Source organism: Ochotona curzoniae, unplaced genomic scaffold, assembly GCF_017591425.1.
Source record: "Ochotona curzoniae isolate NIBS_2020 unplaced genomic scaffold, NIBS_Ocur_1.0 scaffold_3438, whole genome shotgun sequence".
NCBI lineage: Eukaryota > Metazoa > Chordata > Mammalia > Lagomorpha > Ochotonidae > Ochotona > Ochotona curzoniae.
Genome location: NW_024467110.1, coordinates 143,828 through 162,038, shown reverse-complemented (window position 1 = coordinate 162,038; position 18,211 = coordinate 143,828). Strand labels below are relative to the sequence as shown.

Here is an 18,211-nt window from a genome sequence, read left to right as displayed (position 1 = left end):
GTTTTTTAAAAGTATTATGTCATTTTCACCATTGAGATCTCTCAGATCCCTCTTAAATATATTTCAAGATATTATAATTTTTTAATCTATTGTGCATAGGGCATACACATTTTTTTTCAGCCATGGAATATTTTAGGAAATCAAAAGCTATTGATTTCCACATGTTGATTTTCTACCTTACAACTTTACAAGTAGTCTTTGGTATTCTTGTTTCTCCCCTAGAGAGAATCATGTCATCTCTAACAAGGATAGACTTACTTTTTCTAGTACATTTCATTTTTGTGAGGACTAGCAGGGCAGGCAGAGGGTTAACCACCTTGGAGAAACTAGATAGCATATGATGGTGATATGACGGTCTCTGGGAGCTTGTTCTCCCACAGTTGAGCAGAACATCAATGTGATAAACAGAGTTGCTTAAGCCAAGTGACCAGGAACAAAGTCGAAAGTCCAATCTTAGCAAACTTCCAACATTTAATTTGGTTTTAAAATTAAAACTTTATCTTCTGCCTCTTCTACTCAGTAAGAGAGAACACATTGTGCAATTTGAGGTTAATTTATAACTCTCACCCTTGTTTAGCCGTTAATGGATTTTTTTTTTTCCCTATCTAGAATCAACTGTTTTTTTCAGACAGCTGAGGACCAGGTACCGGGCAGGTTCTCTCTTCTCAATATCTGTAATCAAGTCTTAGCATAAGCCAGATTGGCTAATCAAGATCCAAAGCCCTCTGCAGGTCACAGGTCAGGGTCTGCCGTAATGAACAGTGCTCTGGAAGGGGAAGATATACTCCTGAATGTCCCATTTCCAGATCAGTCAGTTGATGCTCAAGAAGTGTAAATAACTGGTATGAAGAGGCGGTCTCAATCACATGCTGTGGCTCTCTCTGTTAGTAATTTACAGGATGGAATAGATGGCCCTGGAGTACAGGATCACCAAGTGAAGTTCCAAGCCATAACCTTTTCTTTCACCATGTCCTTGCTGTTTCTTGTAATTCCCCAAATTTAAAATATCAGGAATGTTATCACCCAAAAGATGAATCAAAGCAATCAATAAATTAAAGAAGGGAAATTACAGGTATTAGTGACAATGTACAGAAATGACAGCACTTATATATTTTTTAAATTTTCCATTTCTGATTATGATGATGATGATGGTTTTATCATACTGTTCCAGAGGCCATAGGATTTCCCATAGCCTTTCCCCAAGTTCTCTCCACTTCTGAATTCCCCATTTTATTATATTTGTATAAGTGCTTCATAAACTGTCATAAGTTCATCATTGTAGGCATGGACAATGACAGACAGTCCAGCATCCAATTGTTAAAATAAATTTAAGAGTTCCACAGAGAGTCCATCTTTGATCTGGGAGTAGAGATATAAACTGCATTGTATCCTCCCAACTGGATATTATAGTCTCTATTAATTAGTATAAATCCCGTTAAGTGAAAAGCCACAAAACAAAATAAACAACAGAAGAAATAGAAATTTACAATGCCATGAAGTTAAATAACATACGACTGAATGACTAATGTGTCGCTGAAAATGACAAAGATTATCAAGACCCATGATGAAGAAAATGAGTCAGTAAGAATTTAACATGAGGAGAAAAAATCTATTTTGAAGAACTGAAAATAAAAACCAAAACATCAAATCCATGAGTTAAAGTTTTCACTGATATTTGTTGATGGGATGTGTCTCCTGTAGGCAAAAAATAAATGGGTTTTGTTTTTTAAATTCACCACTAATCTATGACATTTGATTAATGGGCTTAAGCCATTTACATTCAAGGTTACTATGAATGTATAGTTATTTGGTCCTGTTATTTTATCAATAGAATGTTCACTGATATAGTCTTTTATTGTTATTTTACTGGGATGTTCTTCACATTTACCTTTGGTTTTGGTGGGTGCTATTCCTTTTCTCTGTCAAAAAAACATCTTTATCATCCATAGGGCAGGTTTGGAAGAGGCGTATTCTATTAGCTTTTCTTTAATGTGGAAGAAACTTATTTAATTTCTTTATTAATTAATTCATTCATTAATTATGCCTGGCCCTATGCCATCTCTCAGTAAATGATTCTATTTGTCACTTCTGCCCTTCCATCTGCCACCCTCCCAAAAACTTTCTATGTATTTACAAACATATTAACATATAAATAAAAAGGGCATCAGCGGGTACCCAACCCCTGCATCTGTGGATGGGCACATGCTTCGTGGGTGCCTTCAGTCCAGGCTCCATTCTCAGGGCACACTAAAGAGCAGCCCCACAGCCCAGTCATCACTCAGGTTCCAGCTCCTGCAGGTATGGGCAATATCACTCCTGACAGTTCTTCCTGTGAGCGAGCCAGTCCTTCTGCTTGCAATGGGACTCATGGTACTGGGCCATTGGCAGCACCCCTAGAAATTTAAACTCCAGGAGCTGTTTCTAAACCACCGTGAAAATCAGATAGTGCCACTCCTAGTAGGTGAACCAGTTCTCCTCTTCCTCCACCACGTTCCTGTTGGCATTGTAGTGCAAAGTCTCATTCGGGATGGGTAACTGCTATGCTATAGGGTCTGTAGGTAACTCCTGAATCAGGAGCCAACACAGGCTCTGCTGCCTCTACTTGCTGTTGGTCTCTTTGACTCGGGGCAGCCAGTCCCAAGGCATGAACTGCAGGTTCTGCAGGCAATTGTCCATGGTCACAGCATTGAATGTACCACCTTGAATCCAGCACCACCCCAGTGCTACTTGTGCAGCAGCCTGCCAAATATCAGCCTGGTTCTTGTCAAAAGTGTGCACAAAGATCTTAGCAGCATTTCTCTTCACAACTTTTTGTAAATGTGTCTAGATACATATTTCTTTTTTTTTTTACTTATTTTTTATTATCATTTTATGATACATTTCCATAAGCCCTGTGATTTTCCTTATGCCCTCCCACTTCCCTCCTCCTTCACTGAGTTAACGTATATCATTACTAGAGCAGAGTTCTTCATACACAATCATATGTACATCATTGTGAGCATAACAATGGCAGAGAGTCCAACATCCTATTGTCAAGATATAATAAACAACTTCAGTTGGTGTTCAATTTTGTGTGGAAGTAGAGATGCATACTGCATTATATCCCCACCTGTTGATATGATAGTCTCCATTGCACACTTTCTATATATCCCCTTAAATGAAAAGTCACAGAACAAAATCAATAACAGGAAGTAAAAAAAAGAAATTAGCAACACGATGAAGTTAAATAACATGTTACTGAATGGCAAATGTGTCATTGAAGAAACAAAAAAGAAAATCAAGAACCTCCTTGAAAAGAATTATTATACTGTGTGATACATGAGCATTGAATGATTTAATCAGAAGAAAGTCTTTTGAAGATATAAAACTAACAAAAAAATCTAAATCCATGCGATATAGTTTCTGCTGATTTTTGTTGATGAAATGTGTCTCCTGTAGGCAACAAAGAGATTGATTTTTTTTTAATTTGCTCTACTAATCTATGACACTTGATTAACAAGCTTACGTCATTTCCATTCAGGTTTAATACACATAGGTGATAATTTGATTCTGTCATATTAGCAATGGATTGTACATTGATTATTATTCTGTTATTATTTTACTGGGATGTTCTTCACATTTGTATTTGGTTTTGCTGGGTGCTACTCCTTTTCTCTGTGAAGAGAAAATCTTAATCATTTGTAGGTGAGGTTTGGAAGAGGCATATTCTTGTAAGTTTTATTTAATGTAGAAAAATTGTATTTCATTTTCAAAGACAAAGGAAAGCTTGCCTGGGTATGTTATCCTAGGCTGACAATTTTTTGTTTCTAGAATCTGGAATATGTTGCTCCATTCTCTTCTGGCCTGTGAGAGGTCCATGAGTTTACTTGTCACTCCTTTATAAGTGAGTTGATTTTTTTTTTTGTATTCACATTTAAGGATCTTCTTCTTATGTTCAAATGAAGAGAGCTTGTTTATCATGTGTCTTGAAGAATATCTCCTTTAGTCAAACATGTTGGAGTTCTCTGCCCCTTCTGGATATTGTTTCCCAATCTTTCCTCTAGACTAGGGAAATTTCCCCTTATTACATCATTAAATATATTTGTATGCCCACCTTCTATTTCTGTACCTTCTGATTCCTTTTCTCTTGTATTTGGTCTTTTAGTAGTGTCTTTCAATTCTTGAACAGTTTTCACTTATTTATTTATTTATTTAGTTAGTTAGTTAGTTAGTTATTTGCCTGATCCAGCTCTGCTTCCAGTTTTGTCGTTGTTCTTGTTTTTGATTATTTCGCCCTCATAAAAGGAAATATCTTTTAATTTTGACATTCTTTGTTCTGCCTCCTTCATTCTATATTGGTGACTCTCCACTATACTTTAAATTTGCTCCACACTATTCTTCATTTCTAAAAAAACAACTTTCATTTGTTTCATTTCTGTTAAATTACTTCAATGCCAGGTTTGCGTGCTTCTTGTCATGGATAGGACATTTTATAACGAGTTTTGAATTCTGTATACCCCATTTTCTTAATGTATTCCTCAGTTAACTATGAGGTGGAAGAAACTTGCTCCTTTGCAGGGAATCTTCAATAATATCCATCATGCCTTTGATCTTCCTTTGATCATTGTACTTCTGTTTTGCAGATTCTTCTCCTAGGGCCAGGATTCTAAGCTCTGTCACCCAAAAGTCTACAGTTCAGTTTTACAGTTCAATTTTGTAGTTTGCTGGAAGCCATTAACATTTGTAATATTGTAAATTACTATACCTGCAAAAAAATCAAGGATGTTACTGAGAATGAGGTTGTGGAAATGTGCCTGACCTACACTATTTCACACATTAGCCTGATTTTGCTATCCTCCAAATACATTGTTTTTGATTTTAAAAAAAAGAAAAAACAATAACAATTATTGCTTGATATATGATGTCTAAAATATCATTCATGAATCTGATGATCAAGAATGTCTTTCCAATGTTCTACTCCCCCAGGACACCAATTTGAATTTCCTCATGAGAATCCAGAAGTGTCCTCCTGTAAAAATGCTAGAGCCAGAGGATCTGATGCTGTCTTGTGCCAGAAGTCTTACCTTACTGATACCTGCTCCCACCAGCTAACCACGAAGAAAGAAAGAAAGAAAGAAAGAAAGAAAGAAAGAAAGAAAGAAAGAAAGAAAGAAAGAAAGAAAGAAAGAAAGAAAGAAAGAAAGAAAGAAAGAAAGAAAGAAAGAAAGAAAGAAATTTGAGTTTCAACACAACAGTGGGTACAAAGCCTGTGTAGGAACAAGGCTGGAGGGAGCAGCCTCCACTGCTTCCCTGCAGATTCACATACTAACATTGAGGTAGACCCATGACTTGTGGAGTGGGAAGGCAGTGTTGAAAAACCCAAGGCAGCTCTCAAGGGCACTGAGGGCGAGTTCATTTCCCTGCCTCAGCACTCAGCATGGAGCCCAGCAGGGATAGGCTGAGGGTGGTGGAGCAGCATCCTCAAATGTGTCTGGGACCTCTCACACACAGCTCTTAGCTCCCACAGCTGCCTGCTGCCACCATTGCCACAGTCCAGAATGCCCAGTGCACCAGCCTGGGGAGCCATACAGAGCAGCCTGGGTGCTAGCTTGCTACCTCTCCAGCCGACGGCATACATGTATCTCTATGGCTTCTTGTTTAAACTGCTTGGGTAAGACTCTCTTCCATTTGTTTGATTCCACAATGACAAAGTGTGCTGGAGACCATCTCCAGCTGACTTCAGAGCTTGCAAAGAATGCACGGATTAGCTAAAAGACAAGAAGAGTTGACAACTTGGACCACTACGACATGATGCTCCTATTGGACAACTCAAGAAACATCCCTTCATGATTTATACACAAAACATCATAAGCTTTTGCACAACATTCAATTGCTTCATTTTCACTTCATTATAAAAGAATGATTACAAAAATAATCCTAAAAACCATCATTATTATTTTGCTTCAGGGAAAATGTTTTCAGTAAGCTATTGCTCATTTAAGCCTGCAGACATCCGGCTGAAGCCAGGAACTCCACAGTGGGCAGCACATGTGGTTATGGAATAACAGGTGTTTTGCTTATATCCAAAATCAATTTTCACTAAACCTAAACTAATATTACTTAAATATCAAAAATACTAAATTAAAAAGAAAGCTCATAAATGAAAGGAATTTATAAGACATATATCACAAATTCTTTATTAACAATTTTAATCAGTCATATATCAATTACCATCAACTTACCTAGTACTGATTAACTTGTTTTTTTTTTTTTGTCTGTTTGTTTTGTTTGTTTTGTGAAACAGCAGTGAAAAGGATCAAGGCTACTAAGCCTGTTCATAGAAATGAACAGAAGGCTTTTACAAGAAACATCTTTTCATCTTTTTCAACTGTTTTCTTTCCCTTTATATAAGTGCAAATATAAGTTTCAAGTTTTAATCCACTCTTTGAAGTTTCACATTTGCACCATATACTGTCTACTTGCCATGGTGAGAAGCCAAAATGCGTCATTCATGTGTTGCAACAGTTGAAACCTGCAAATAAATAAACTTTCTGTACCTCGATTATTCCTTCTGTTCCAAGATAATAACAAGCCATTTCTTGAGGAACACAATCCTTATGTCAGGGCAAGCTCCAGGTCAGATTGGCACATATGGATGTTGGGGAACATCGTGGGCTCAATTGCATTATTGTATGCTTTTAGCTGAATATCATTGATTTCAGTTGCTAAAGACGCTTTCACCATAATCTGGTTGATCATTTTTTGCTGCTTTACCAGTTACAAGAATCATTTGAAATTTGCAGAAAAAACAATAACACCATCCTCAGGAGAATTCCATGAAATATCAGAGAGGTGATCGAGTATCCATATAATGGGGCGAGGCAGCAATGAGATGACCAGACACATTCTGCTGCATCTTGACATGTAGGCAAGAACCACTTGTAGCCTTGCTAACTGAAGAGCAATGCTCATTACACACCCATGTCATCTGACACAATTGCATGACTTCCCGCAACTGTGGGAACCAGCACAGTCTCACTACTGTTTATCTCCTAGGACTGCTATGAGGATTGATTAAGAAAGGTGTGAGATATTTTGTTAAGCCATGCAGTACTGTGGAGAGGCACAAGAGTTGTCTATCAGGAGAGAGACATTGCAGGAGGAGCTAGAACATGAGCAGTCGTGATAAAGCCCCACTTAGCCTTTGCTTAATAGCTTCAGAGAAGTGCAAGGAGGATAGAAAGGACATCCTATGCCTTCTCCCAGCCTTTGTCAGCTGAGGTATGGAAACCATCCATCCATTATACCTCCTACTGACTGGAAAGTGGTATGGTATGTTTTTTCTATCCCTTTAGTCCCAAAGAAGAAATACAGAGTTGTCTTTTCAAAACTCTGCATGGATTTTAGGCTACCTAAGGTGACATCTGCCATAACCTTGATGGCCAAGGTGGTAGAGATCCATATGGACATTTGGCCGGTTCTCTTGTGTTTTTACTTCACACCCATTCTTGGGATGCATAATCTTCCTGCTGATAGAAAACCAAAGTGAATGAAATCTAATTAGTCTACTGCTGGGCTCTGGGCGCACAGAACACAGCCTGAATTAATGTAGCCCAAAGGCAGCAATGTTTCCATCTGGTCCACACATCAGGAACTCTGTGGCAACAGAATCCTAGTGGATCACCCAAATGTCCAGTCATGGGGACTGAGGCCCTGATAGCTCCTCTTGCTGTGGCAATAATTCAGGAAGATGCAATGTTCCCAAGGGTCACTGAGAATGTTTATAAAGGGTCTAGCAATAGGACCTGACTCAACCAACTTGATGACACACACTGTGCTAGACACCCGAGGTAAAACAGAGACTAAGAACCATGGCATGGTTTTGAGACGCCTGTGATGTGGTGATGAAAGCACAGGTGGAGCTGATGGTGGTGCTGGAAAGCAATGAGGACAGTGACACAAATGAGTGTATGGGACTGATGACACCTGGAGGAGAGAGCGTTTGTTGTGTTAAAGGAGTTTGGTGAAGAATGATGCTACAATAGGGTTTCTGTGTGGTTTTGGATTTGAGGGAGGAATAGCAGAGGGTCTACTCCTATCTATTGGCAGAGGGTCATTCTCGTCAGAGGAAGCTTCATGAGTAAGATGTCTTGGTGTAGGTTGTTTGTGAATTTCAGATTATTTAAATGTGGGCAGCTGTAGAGACACTGGTAGTTTGAGGAGATTTGCTATTGTAGTTTCCCTTGTGTTTCTGATGTAACTAACAAATCAGTAGCAATGATTTTTTTAGAATTAATTTAACACAGAATATGAACCTAAGAGATAACCAAGGGGTGTCTAAGATTTTTTGCCAACTGCCAAATTGGAGTGATACCAGACAGCAAGCAGGGCAAAAGTAAATCTTCTACTCTTGCAGTTCCAGCCACACTAATTCCTCAGTACATAAATATTTCAGTCACCTGGACTGGATCACAGCTGACAGGGCAGGGCAGCTGTGCACACAGCCCAGCAAAGAGCAGCACACACTGCTGCAGGGAACACTCAGAGAAGAGAGCTGCAGCAGTGAGTGGCAATGGACCTGATGCCAGACTTTTCCTTAGGAACCTGGATTCTGGTGGCTACCAGCCTGGTGCTCCTGTATCTGTGAGTAGCTGTCCATCTGATTTCTCTTGTAGTCCTTCATCTGCAACGGAAATAAGGCTTGTATTGCATTTTCTATTTTGATGATCAGAGAGGAAGTTGTCTAAACGCTGAGAGAGCGATAGAAAGGTAATTACTGATTTCAGTGAGACAGCTACTGTATCCAGTTCCCCATCTCTGTTTGTAGGAATGCATAATGGCATCTGTTTCTGAGATAAGATGCTGTTTGACTCTCAGTTTGTCCCATGCTGTCTAGCTAGAATTCAATGCAGATAGGTTGTAAAAACATGGCTGCCAAGTGCAATGAGATCCTCAGTCAGGGCCTACACTCCAGAGATTCTGAGGGCAGAAGAGGTTTACTTGCACTGATTTGGAGTAGCTTTGCCTTTTGAGTCTGCATCAGTGCAGGAGGAATGTGGGAAATTATTCCCTGTGTGTTTGGTTGCCTCTTTTGTTTCTCCCTTCTGCTGCACAGGCATCCTAGACACCGAGCAGTCCACAGCCTTGGACTTCAGTGAAGGCTCTGAATCTGTTCTTCTGCTCCTAGGGCTCCCACCCAGAACTCCCCTACTCTCAGTCCTCTCCTATGAATCGAATCTTCAGCCTTGCGGTAGGTGAATGGTGATTTTCAGAGAAGGACATACATGCCAGTAACCCAACAAGTAGCTTTTCCTTTTCTCATAGTTTCTGTGAAATCGGCAATTAGTATAGAGATTTTTTTTCCCTTTATATTGCTCTTCAAGTAGCCTCAAGAAACCAGAACACCAACAAATCAAATCTGTACTTTCTTTTTCATTTTATCTTTTCCTTTTAATATTGTTCATCATTCAGAGAGATCCATCACCATTTAATAGATTTCTGCTTAGGGTGAGAGATTGAGATACGGAGGAATGTGTGCATGACATATGCTTCAAATTGTTTGTTTGTTTGTTTGTTTTGTCCTGAGTGTGCAGTGGAGTGAGCAGCAGGCTTTATTCCTTGATGTCAGACTTCCTCAGATGTTATAAATGGGGATCAGTCTCTTGATGATGCCTTCGAGAACCACATTTGGGAAGAATGTCTCAAGGAAGTTATTTCTGTAGTTTTGATACTTTTGAGAAATTGTTGCTTTCTTTACTCCAGTGGAAATTCATTCCAAGATCTGATGGTTGACAAGGTCCACCTATTCTATCCACAAACCTAGGAACATGTCGCAATGCTTGGCCAGAATTGTCCAACCCATTCTGTTCTCCAACCTCAGATGAGTCATTTGATATTCCCTACTGGCCTAGATCATCTTACTGTCATGGTCCAGGCATGCATCTGGACATGCTGTCACATGCATCAACAACTGAAGCAGCACAGTCCCAACACATGTTCCCCAAAGTTGCATCATATACCATGTAATTTTCCTTGAGACCTGCTTCTGAATCTAGTAGTTTCTTTGCAGTCCTCTAAGAAACCTCACTTGGAGTAACTCATTCTTGATTCTTGATTTTCAGTGCAGGTCAGATGTGCTATGTCACTTGTTGCAACCAACACATACACCAGTGCATGCAAATGCTTCATCAGTTCCCCCAAACACCCCAGCAAGGACAGCTCCCAGCCCTGGTTTTTGCCATCTTCTGCTGCAGCCTAGCCCTGCTCAGTCCACATCATATCTGGTTCTCAGGAACACTTGTTGGTGCTGTAGCTTAGCTCAGCCTGCCTCAATTAAACACAGCCCTGACTTGCTGCCAAGTGTCACCACTGCCTTGTCCAGCCTGGCCCACTTTCAGCTCTGGTTCTTGTGCTCACCAGCAATAGATATAGCCTAGCAGGTGAGTGGCCATAGTTCCTAAGCCAGGAATGCTCAGAGCACTGAATCATACGCCATCCAGAAGGTTCTGCAGTTCAGCCTAACACAACTCATAAAGAGTGCAGGCACATGTTAGCTTGTGTAGCAGTTCAATTTTGTCCAACCCAATTCCAGATGTGCTCACCCACAGTCCCAGTTCTCATACTCTCCAGCTGAGGCAGCAGGTAAGCAAGGGAGGCCCTGAATTTCCCCCACTGGACTTGCTCCCAGGCTTGGGAATTTTGTGTGCCACCAGGTGCTGTAGTCCAGTCTGAAATGGCATGCCTCAAATTTCAGCATTCACCAGCAAGTGCTGAAACCTGACTCAGGCCTGTCCTATCCCCAACCCAGGATCCCACTGACAGTGTAGCAACCTAGCCCATACCAAGCCTTCAAGAGAGCTGGCAGGTTTTGCAGTCCAACCCAACCGTGTTTGCACCCTGTCTTGCCTTTCACTTGTACCAGTGTGTGCTATAAACTAACAGCGCCTGGACCACACACTATCAAGGCTCACGTGTATGCCAATCTGTGCTTCAGCCCATCCTGTTCTAGCCTTTTCCAGCACACCAGCAGGATCTGTGCTCAGCAGGGGCGCTTACAATGTTAACCTACTAGGACTGCTCATAGATATAGTTCTTTCATATGTTGGTAGGTGTTGCTACCCAGATTGGCATGGTTAGACTCAGTCCTGGCTCTCACTGCTGAGTATTTTGGCATAACCCAAACTTTCATGAATCCCTTCTGGTCCATAGCAATGGGTATTACAGCCTAATTCATCCTGGTCCACCTCCAAACCACGCTTTCATGTGATGCAGCAGGCGCTGTAGCCTAGCTCTGCCTGACCCATACCCATTATGTCTCTCCTGATTACCAGTGACTGATGAAGTCTAGCCCAGTTTTGCCTGCCCAAACCCAGTCAGTACATGTTGATGGATGATGGGGCCTTGCACAGCATGGTCCACTCACAGCCATGGTTGTCATATTTACCACTGAAAGTTACAATCCAGATAACAGTTACCCTACAAGAACTGGATCTTCTTTGTTAGCTAAGATTGTGCTTGCTTCAATTCAGCCAGGCATGGCCCCTCCATATTCTCAGCTCCCACAGGCAGGTGTTGTAGCCAGCCCAGCTGGTGACCCATACTAAACTGGCTCCTATGTGTTGCAGCAGGTGCTGTGCCCTGGCCAAGCCTGACCTTTATCCAGTCATAGGCAGACACAAATGCTGGCAGATGCTGCAGTCTTACCTGGCCTGGCCTGCCCTCAGCCCTGACACTTGTGCTCCCAAGTGGGATCCGCAGTTGAAAAAGGGGCATTCCCTAAGTTCCACTGTCAGGATAGCTCCCAGCTCTAGATCTTATATGTGCCCTACATTCCATCATATGCTCTTAGTGCTGGTCCTTGCATGTACTGAGAAGTGTTGCAGGGTGGCATTTTGTGGCATCTCCCAGTCCCAGCTCCCACAAGAGTCATTTAGATTCCTTTCAAGTGAGTTATGTGGTCCAGCCTGGCCTGGCCCATTACTGCCCCCAAGCTGTAGGTGCTATAGACCCACAGAGGTGAGCCCATATGTTCCCTACAGAATCTAGCCCCAGATCTGATTTCCTTCCATTCTTTTGTGTTCTGTAGCTGAGCTAGATGCAGAGAAACTCCTTCTGCACTACAAGCAGATGGGCACTGTGACCTAGACTGGCCAGTCATATTCCCCAGCCACAGCTTTTGATAGTATCAGCAGGTGGTGGACCAAGCCCTTTAACCTAGCATGAATCTTCCATGTGTGTCAGTGTCTTGGCCTTATGTAGAAGTCCCCACTGTTTTTCCCACTCCTAAACCACTCTGTATTGGTTCCCTCACCTACCTGCAAGTTCAGTGTTCTGGAGGGTGGAAGACCCAGAAGTCATTCCTTCCTTATCAAAATGCACCTAGTCATTCCTCTTCTGCAGGCCAACCACAGTGCTGCCATATAGGGACCAGAGTGACGTATTCCTCCTGGGAATCCTCTGTATTCTTCACTAATCATGAAAAAAAATCAGAAACTTTCCTGGCATAGTGGTATAGGTAACACAGATTTGGCATGAACCAGGCCCAAATCTCTGCAAGCTACTTGTTTTTTTTTTCCTCAGCAGTGTAGCACTTGCCTAGGAACATGTACTCGGGATCCATTTTTAAGTGTTCCCCTACCTAGTCAGTTCTCACACAAGAGCATGAACCAAAACCGACTAGGAGATCCAAGAGAGGAATTGGATTTTTTGGTAAGATTCCTTGTCTCACCGAGCAGTTGAGGAACAGGGTTCATTTGGCTTAGGTATGGGAGAGACATCATTCAAGTCACATTTGATCTCTACTTCTATTATACCTCTGTGGGGATTGGTGAATCTTACTGAAACAAAAATAAAAGCTGCAAATCTTGACACTTGAAATAAGGTTTAGGAATTCTTGTGGTAAACACTTAACTTTCTGATGATATTAGAGTTTTGTTTTGTTTACATAATATTATTGTTTTTCCTATTTGTTTTGCTTTTGCTTTTTTTTTTTTTGAGAATAGGAAGCTAAGGATTCTCCAACCTACACTCTACTTTTATACTGTCCAGTGTGAACTTACTATTATTTTTAAGGGACTTATTTTTATACGGCAAAGCCAACAGTTTTAAGGAGGTGCAGGGCTTCCTAGCACCTACTTTTTCATTCCCAAATGGTTATGGTGACTGGTGCTGAGCTGTTTTGAAGCCTGGATCCGGGGGCTTCTTGTAGGTCTCCCATACTTATGCAGGTTGCCAGAACTTGAAAATCCTACACTTTTCCAACCCATATGCACAAAGGTGGATCTGAACTAGTAAAGCTTTACATGAACTGCTTCTCTATGGGATGCTGGCTCCAGAGGCTCATGATTAAGCTTCTGCTCAACTGTGCTGACTCCTGAACTTATGAATGACATAGTGTCTCCCTACAGAGGTGGTGGCAGAATAAATTATTTTGTCCATTTCACTTGAGAGGTTATGTGACAGATGAAAAGATTAGAGATTTATCATATGCATATATTCTATACATTTTATGTATAATAAAGAGGTTAATTATACATAAATAATGAAGGATTACAGAGAGAGTGAATCCAGAGAGAAAAAAGATTTTTCATCTGTTTGTTGATTCAACAAGTAGCCTCAACAGCTGGTCTGAAGCCATAAGCCAGAACGTTTCTTGAGTGTCCTATTTGTGTTGCAGGGGCCCAAGCACTTGCAAGACTTTGCTTTGCTTTCCCACACACATTATACTGAACTGGACTGGAAGTGGAGAAGCCGAGACTTGAACTAATGTTTTAATAGGATGCTGGCACTGCAACATAGCTTAAAAAAAGTAATTCCTTAGCCATTGTGGCAATAATAAAGCATGTAATGGAGTGGGAATAAGCAAAGCCCTTCAGCCCTGCAGAATTTGGCAGCTGGTGTCTTACTTTCAATACCTGTCCTATGGAGGGATCCCAAAGCCCTAATGCAATAGCTTGGGGTATCTGGCGATCAAATGCATGTGTGTTCACACAGTTTTTCAGTTTTATGAAATCCCATATGATCTACTGAGTTGACAGAGTATTGTTACCTTATCCTGCCCTAAAGACTAATATCTCAAGAGGTTATTAGATCACAACTCACAACATATAGAACATGTCATATGTATTGCATAATGCATGCAACTGTTATTGTGAAGAAGAAAGACTTGTTGCTGATAGAGTGGTTGTATATGTGAAAGCATTTGTAAAAATTATATACCTTGGTAACACTTGCTAAATTTAAAGGGCAGTGAAAGGAATCAAGTCAGCTCAGCCAATGTACAAACAGAGGGCCTTTATAAGAAATACTCTTTCATCGATATAAACTATTTTTTTCCCTAAATATAAGTGCCAGTGTAAGATTGTAATCTTATGCCATTTTGAGGGGGTTTACATCTATTTCCTTATAAAAGATGCCCCATATACTTTTGCTTTCTGTGGTAAAAAACTAAAATGTGTCATATCATGTGTTGTAACAGTTCAAGGTGCATGGTAAACAAACTTTTGGTACCTCCATGATTGCCATCTGTTTCAAGATATTATCAAACCATTTCTTAAGGAAAACATTACTTATACTAGGGCAAACTTCAGGATAAATGTTGGCACATAACAAGATGTTTGGAAACATTGTGGGCTCAATTGTACTATTGTATATTTTTAACTGTGTGTCATAGCCTTCCGTTACTAAAGGTGTTTTTTATCATGACATTATTGATCAATTTGAGGTGTCATAACAGTTACAGGAATCACTTCACATTAGCAGAAAAACAACAACAAAACCCTCGGAAGAATTCTGTGTAATATCAGAGAGGTGATTGAGTTCCATACAATGGGGAGAGGCAGCAATGAGGTGACTGGAAACATTCTGCTGGGCTTTGCCTTGCAGCCAGAAACTCCTCACAGCCTTGCTAACTGAGGAGCGGTGCTCATCACAGAGCCATGTCATCCAACCCAACCGCATGGCTCCCCACATATTATCCTGATCAATTAAAAGCCCCGACATAACATCAACAACAATTTATAACATTATGACATTATGGAGTTAATTGACATGGTATTGAGTGACCAATATGTTAAAAAATACAAGTTCTCAACCACATCCTGTAGTTAATATACAACCAGCTTTTATACACCTTTAAATGCCAATAGGGTACTATTCAGCTGTCTTGTGTCTATTTTCATTTTAGTATTTAGCAGTTTACAGTGTTGAAGCATTATTTTCCTGAACGTGGCAGTTTTTAGGGTAGTCAAAACTGGCTTATAACTCTAACAAAGCATATGTCAACATTTTAGGTGTAGTACAGTTTTAGGAGGGGTGTTTAATACCCTAGTGAGGAGTAACTGATCAGTTGTGTTCTACCTAGTAAGGCATATGTGAATCCATACAATAAATAAATATTAAGAAAAAGAAAAGAAAAGAAAATACTTACATTGCTGAAAATTGCTCACAATTTTTATGGCCAATGAAACCTGCGTGCACAACTTTAATTTTGTGGAAATGGGGATTGCAATAATTCATTTTGAGTAGTTTTCTCCCTGTTCATACCTTACATATAGGGCAGTATCCCCAAACATGAATTTCAAACAATAACATATGTTTCATATATAATATATATATTTGGTGTGAAGGCAAATTTAGGAAGAGCCATGCCATAAATAGAATATGGGTTATAGAAACAGAATGTAAAGTGTAAAATTGAAAGCGAACTGCAAGAATAATGACATCCGAGACTCTTAGTGACTCCCATATTTGTTGGAGGCACAAATGCAACAACTTGTACTCAGAGCAAAGAGAAATTATTTTCCCCAGTTTGCACCCAGAACAGGAATTCTCACTGTATTTATGAGTGAATGAAATAACTTGCGGGCATTCCAGCCTGAACCTCAGTACCACTGTCATTTGGGGGAGATTTTCAGGGACTCAGTCCAGGACGTTGAAGACTTCAGAGTCTTTATCAAGTAATTACGACTTCTTGGTGGAGTTGTTGTAATGAGGAAGTAGATAATGAGTTCTGCTGTTAATCATTTGGCTATGTGTTACCTCCCTAGCTTGTCTATTCTGGTATCTGAACAGGTGTCCACTAAAAATATCTATTACACCTGTGACATGATTCCTTCTTGATTTTACAGATATGGCACCTCTACACATGGCCTTTTTAAGAAGCTGGGCATTCCTGGGCCAACACCTCTACCTTTCCTGGGGACAATCATGGGTTACCGCAAGGTGAGTGTCATTTGAACTGTTGTTTTTCTTCACATATTGTGGTTTATGAAACGAAGTTCTCCACAGGGGACAAGTTTTAATTTACTAACTTTCTGACGGATGTGTGGATCACTTACAGGTGATGGAGAAATTTAGTCTGGGTTCAAAATCCTCATATTTGCCTCAATAAAAGAGGGCATTTTGGCTCTGGTGTGGTGGCCAAGCAGCTAAAGTCCTTACCTCAAATGCTGCATCATCACATATGGGCTCTGGTTCTAATCCCGGGTGCCCTGCTTCCCATCTAACTCTGTTTGTGGCTGGGAAAGCAGTTGAGGATTGTCCAAAGCTTTGGGACCCTGTATCCACATAGGAGACCTAGAAGATTTTGTGGCTCATGGTTTTGGTTCAGCAAAGATCTGGTCATTGTGGTCACTTGGGGAGTGAATCATCAGACACAAGATTTTCATCTCTGACTCTCTTCCTATCTATCTATCTATATATCTATCTATCTATCTATTTGACTTTGCAATAAATATAAATAAAAATTAAAAAGGAGATGTCTGTGTTTCATCAACACTCAGTGTTCAGCTGTGACTTGATATTTACACTGTGTGAACATTATGAAGAGAACGTTGAATTTGCTTTGGGACTTTCTCAGGAACATAAAACCAAGTTTGCTATTTGCACAATGCAGCATGTGGACCCCATGTTGACTCATGAAGCTCTGTGTTCTAGACTCCAGTTTCCCTGATTGTAGCAAAGAACATAATAATGTTTGGTTTCTTCTCAATGCATAGCTTTAAAACTTTAGTTTATTAGGCACATAGCTTTTTACAACCAGAATATTGGACAGATGTTATGTATTTAATTGTTACCAAGTAGTTCTGTGATAGAAGAGACAGCTTTGATGTGCTGTGTACTCTGCAAATACCTTCAATATCCATGAATAAACTGGGTCAGAAGCTCAGAAGTTCGATCGAATCCATGTCTTCTGAGTAGAATGGAGGTACCTTGATAGTTGAACGAACCCTCATGTAGGCAAGGATATGTAACAGTGGATGTTTAAAGTGAGGAAGCAGGCTCGGATATGAGACACAGATACACAAATCTAAGATAGAGGTGACTTAGCTACTATGCTGGAATGCACGTCCATATGCAGTTATTATAATATCCTGTGTCGGGACACAACTAGGTAGCCTAGCAGTTAAAGAACTTACCTTGTAGAGCAGGAATCCCATATGGGCACTAGTTCTAATCTTGATGGCCCTGCTTCCCATCCAACTCCCTGCTCGCGGCCTGCAAAAGCAGTAAAAGATGGTACAAATCTTTGGGACCCTGCACCCATGCAGGAGACCCAGAAGAGGAACTTGGCTTCTGCCTTTGCACTGGCTCAGCTTAGGCCAATCCGGTCACTTAGAGAATCAATCATTGGATGGAAGTTCTTTCTCTCTGTGTATCTGATTTTGTAATAAGAATAAATATACGTTTTTTAAAAATAATAATATGCTGGGTTCTGTGTGTATAAAGGTGATATCTGTTCCTCTTGTCCATATTCTGCTCCTAAACTGGAAGGTGAGTTCACATGCATACTTTCACCAATGCACATTCTTACTCAAAGACATTCCCAAGAGTGACCTACATTTTTGAAAACAACAGAGATTAACTGGTGTCTTTACCTTCTTAACTCTGTCAGAAGTCTAGAAATTTCATGAGATCTAGAGAAGTGAGTGGATGGATCCTTGGGACCTCACAGCTTTCCCCAAGCCTCAGTTTCCTCAAGTGCTTATGGAGGAAAATATTTGCTGGTTTAAGAGATTTATGGAGAACATAGAGGCCCAGGAAAATTCTTCACAGTGATGAAGGTTACATCTTATCTGTAGACAAGGTTAAGCCACCGGGTTTCCACAATAATCAGGGAAACTCAAGATTGCCTTAGATTTCTGCACTTCCAATGTCTTCTCTCTTTTTCTCCCAGGTGTCAGCAAATTTTGAAATTCTGGATAATTAAAGTATAATACAGTTAAGCTAGTTG

General features: G+C 40.4%; 1 protein-coding gene and 1 pseudogene across 1 annotated transcript in view; one reads left to right on the top strand and one right to left on the bottom strand.

Annotated features, from left to right (window-relative positions):
* Positions 1-2,274: 2,274 nt before the first annotated feature.
* Positions 2,275-7,449, bottom strand: LOC121145547 (annotated as a pseudogene).
* Positions 7,450-8,450: 1,001 nt separating this feature from the next.
* The window catches only part of LOC121145548 (cytochrome P450 3A6-like), a 42,512-nt gene continuing 32,751 nt past the window's right edge, over positions 8,451-18,211 (top strand). Inside the window, exons 1-2 of the mRNA XM_040964450.1 lie at positions 8,451-8,622; positions 16,107-16,200. Coding sequence (XP_040820384.1) covers positions 8,552-8,622; positions 16,107-16,200 — 165 coding nt within the window. The 5' untranslated portion in view covers positions 8,451-8,551. The remainder of the gene's footprint in view (positions 8,623-16,106; positions 16,201-18,211) is intronic.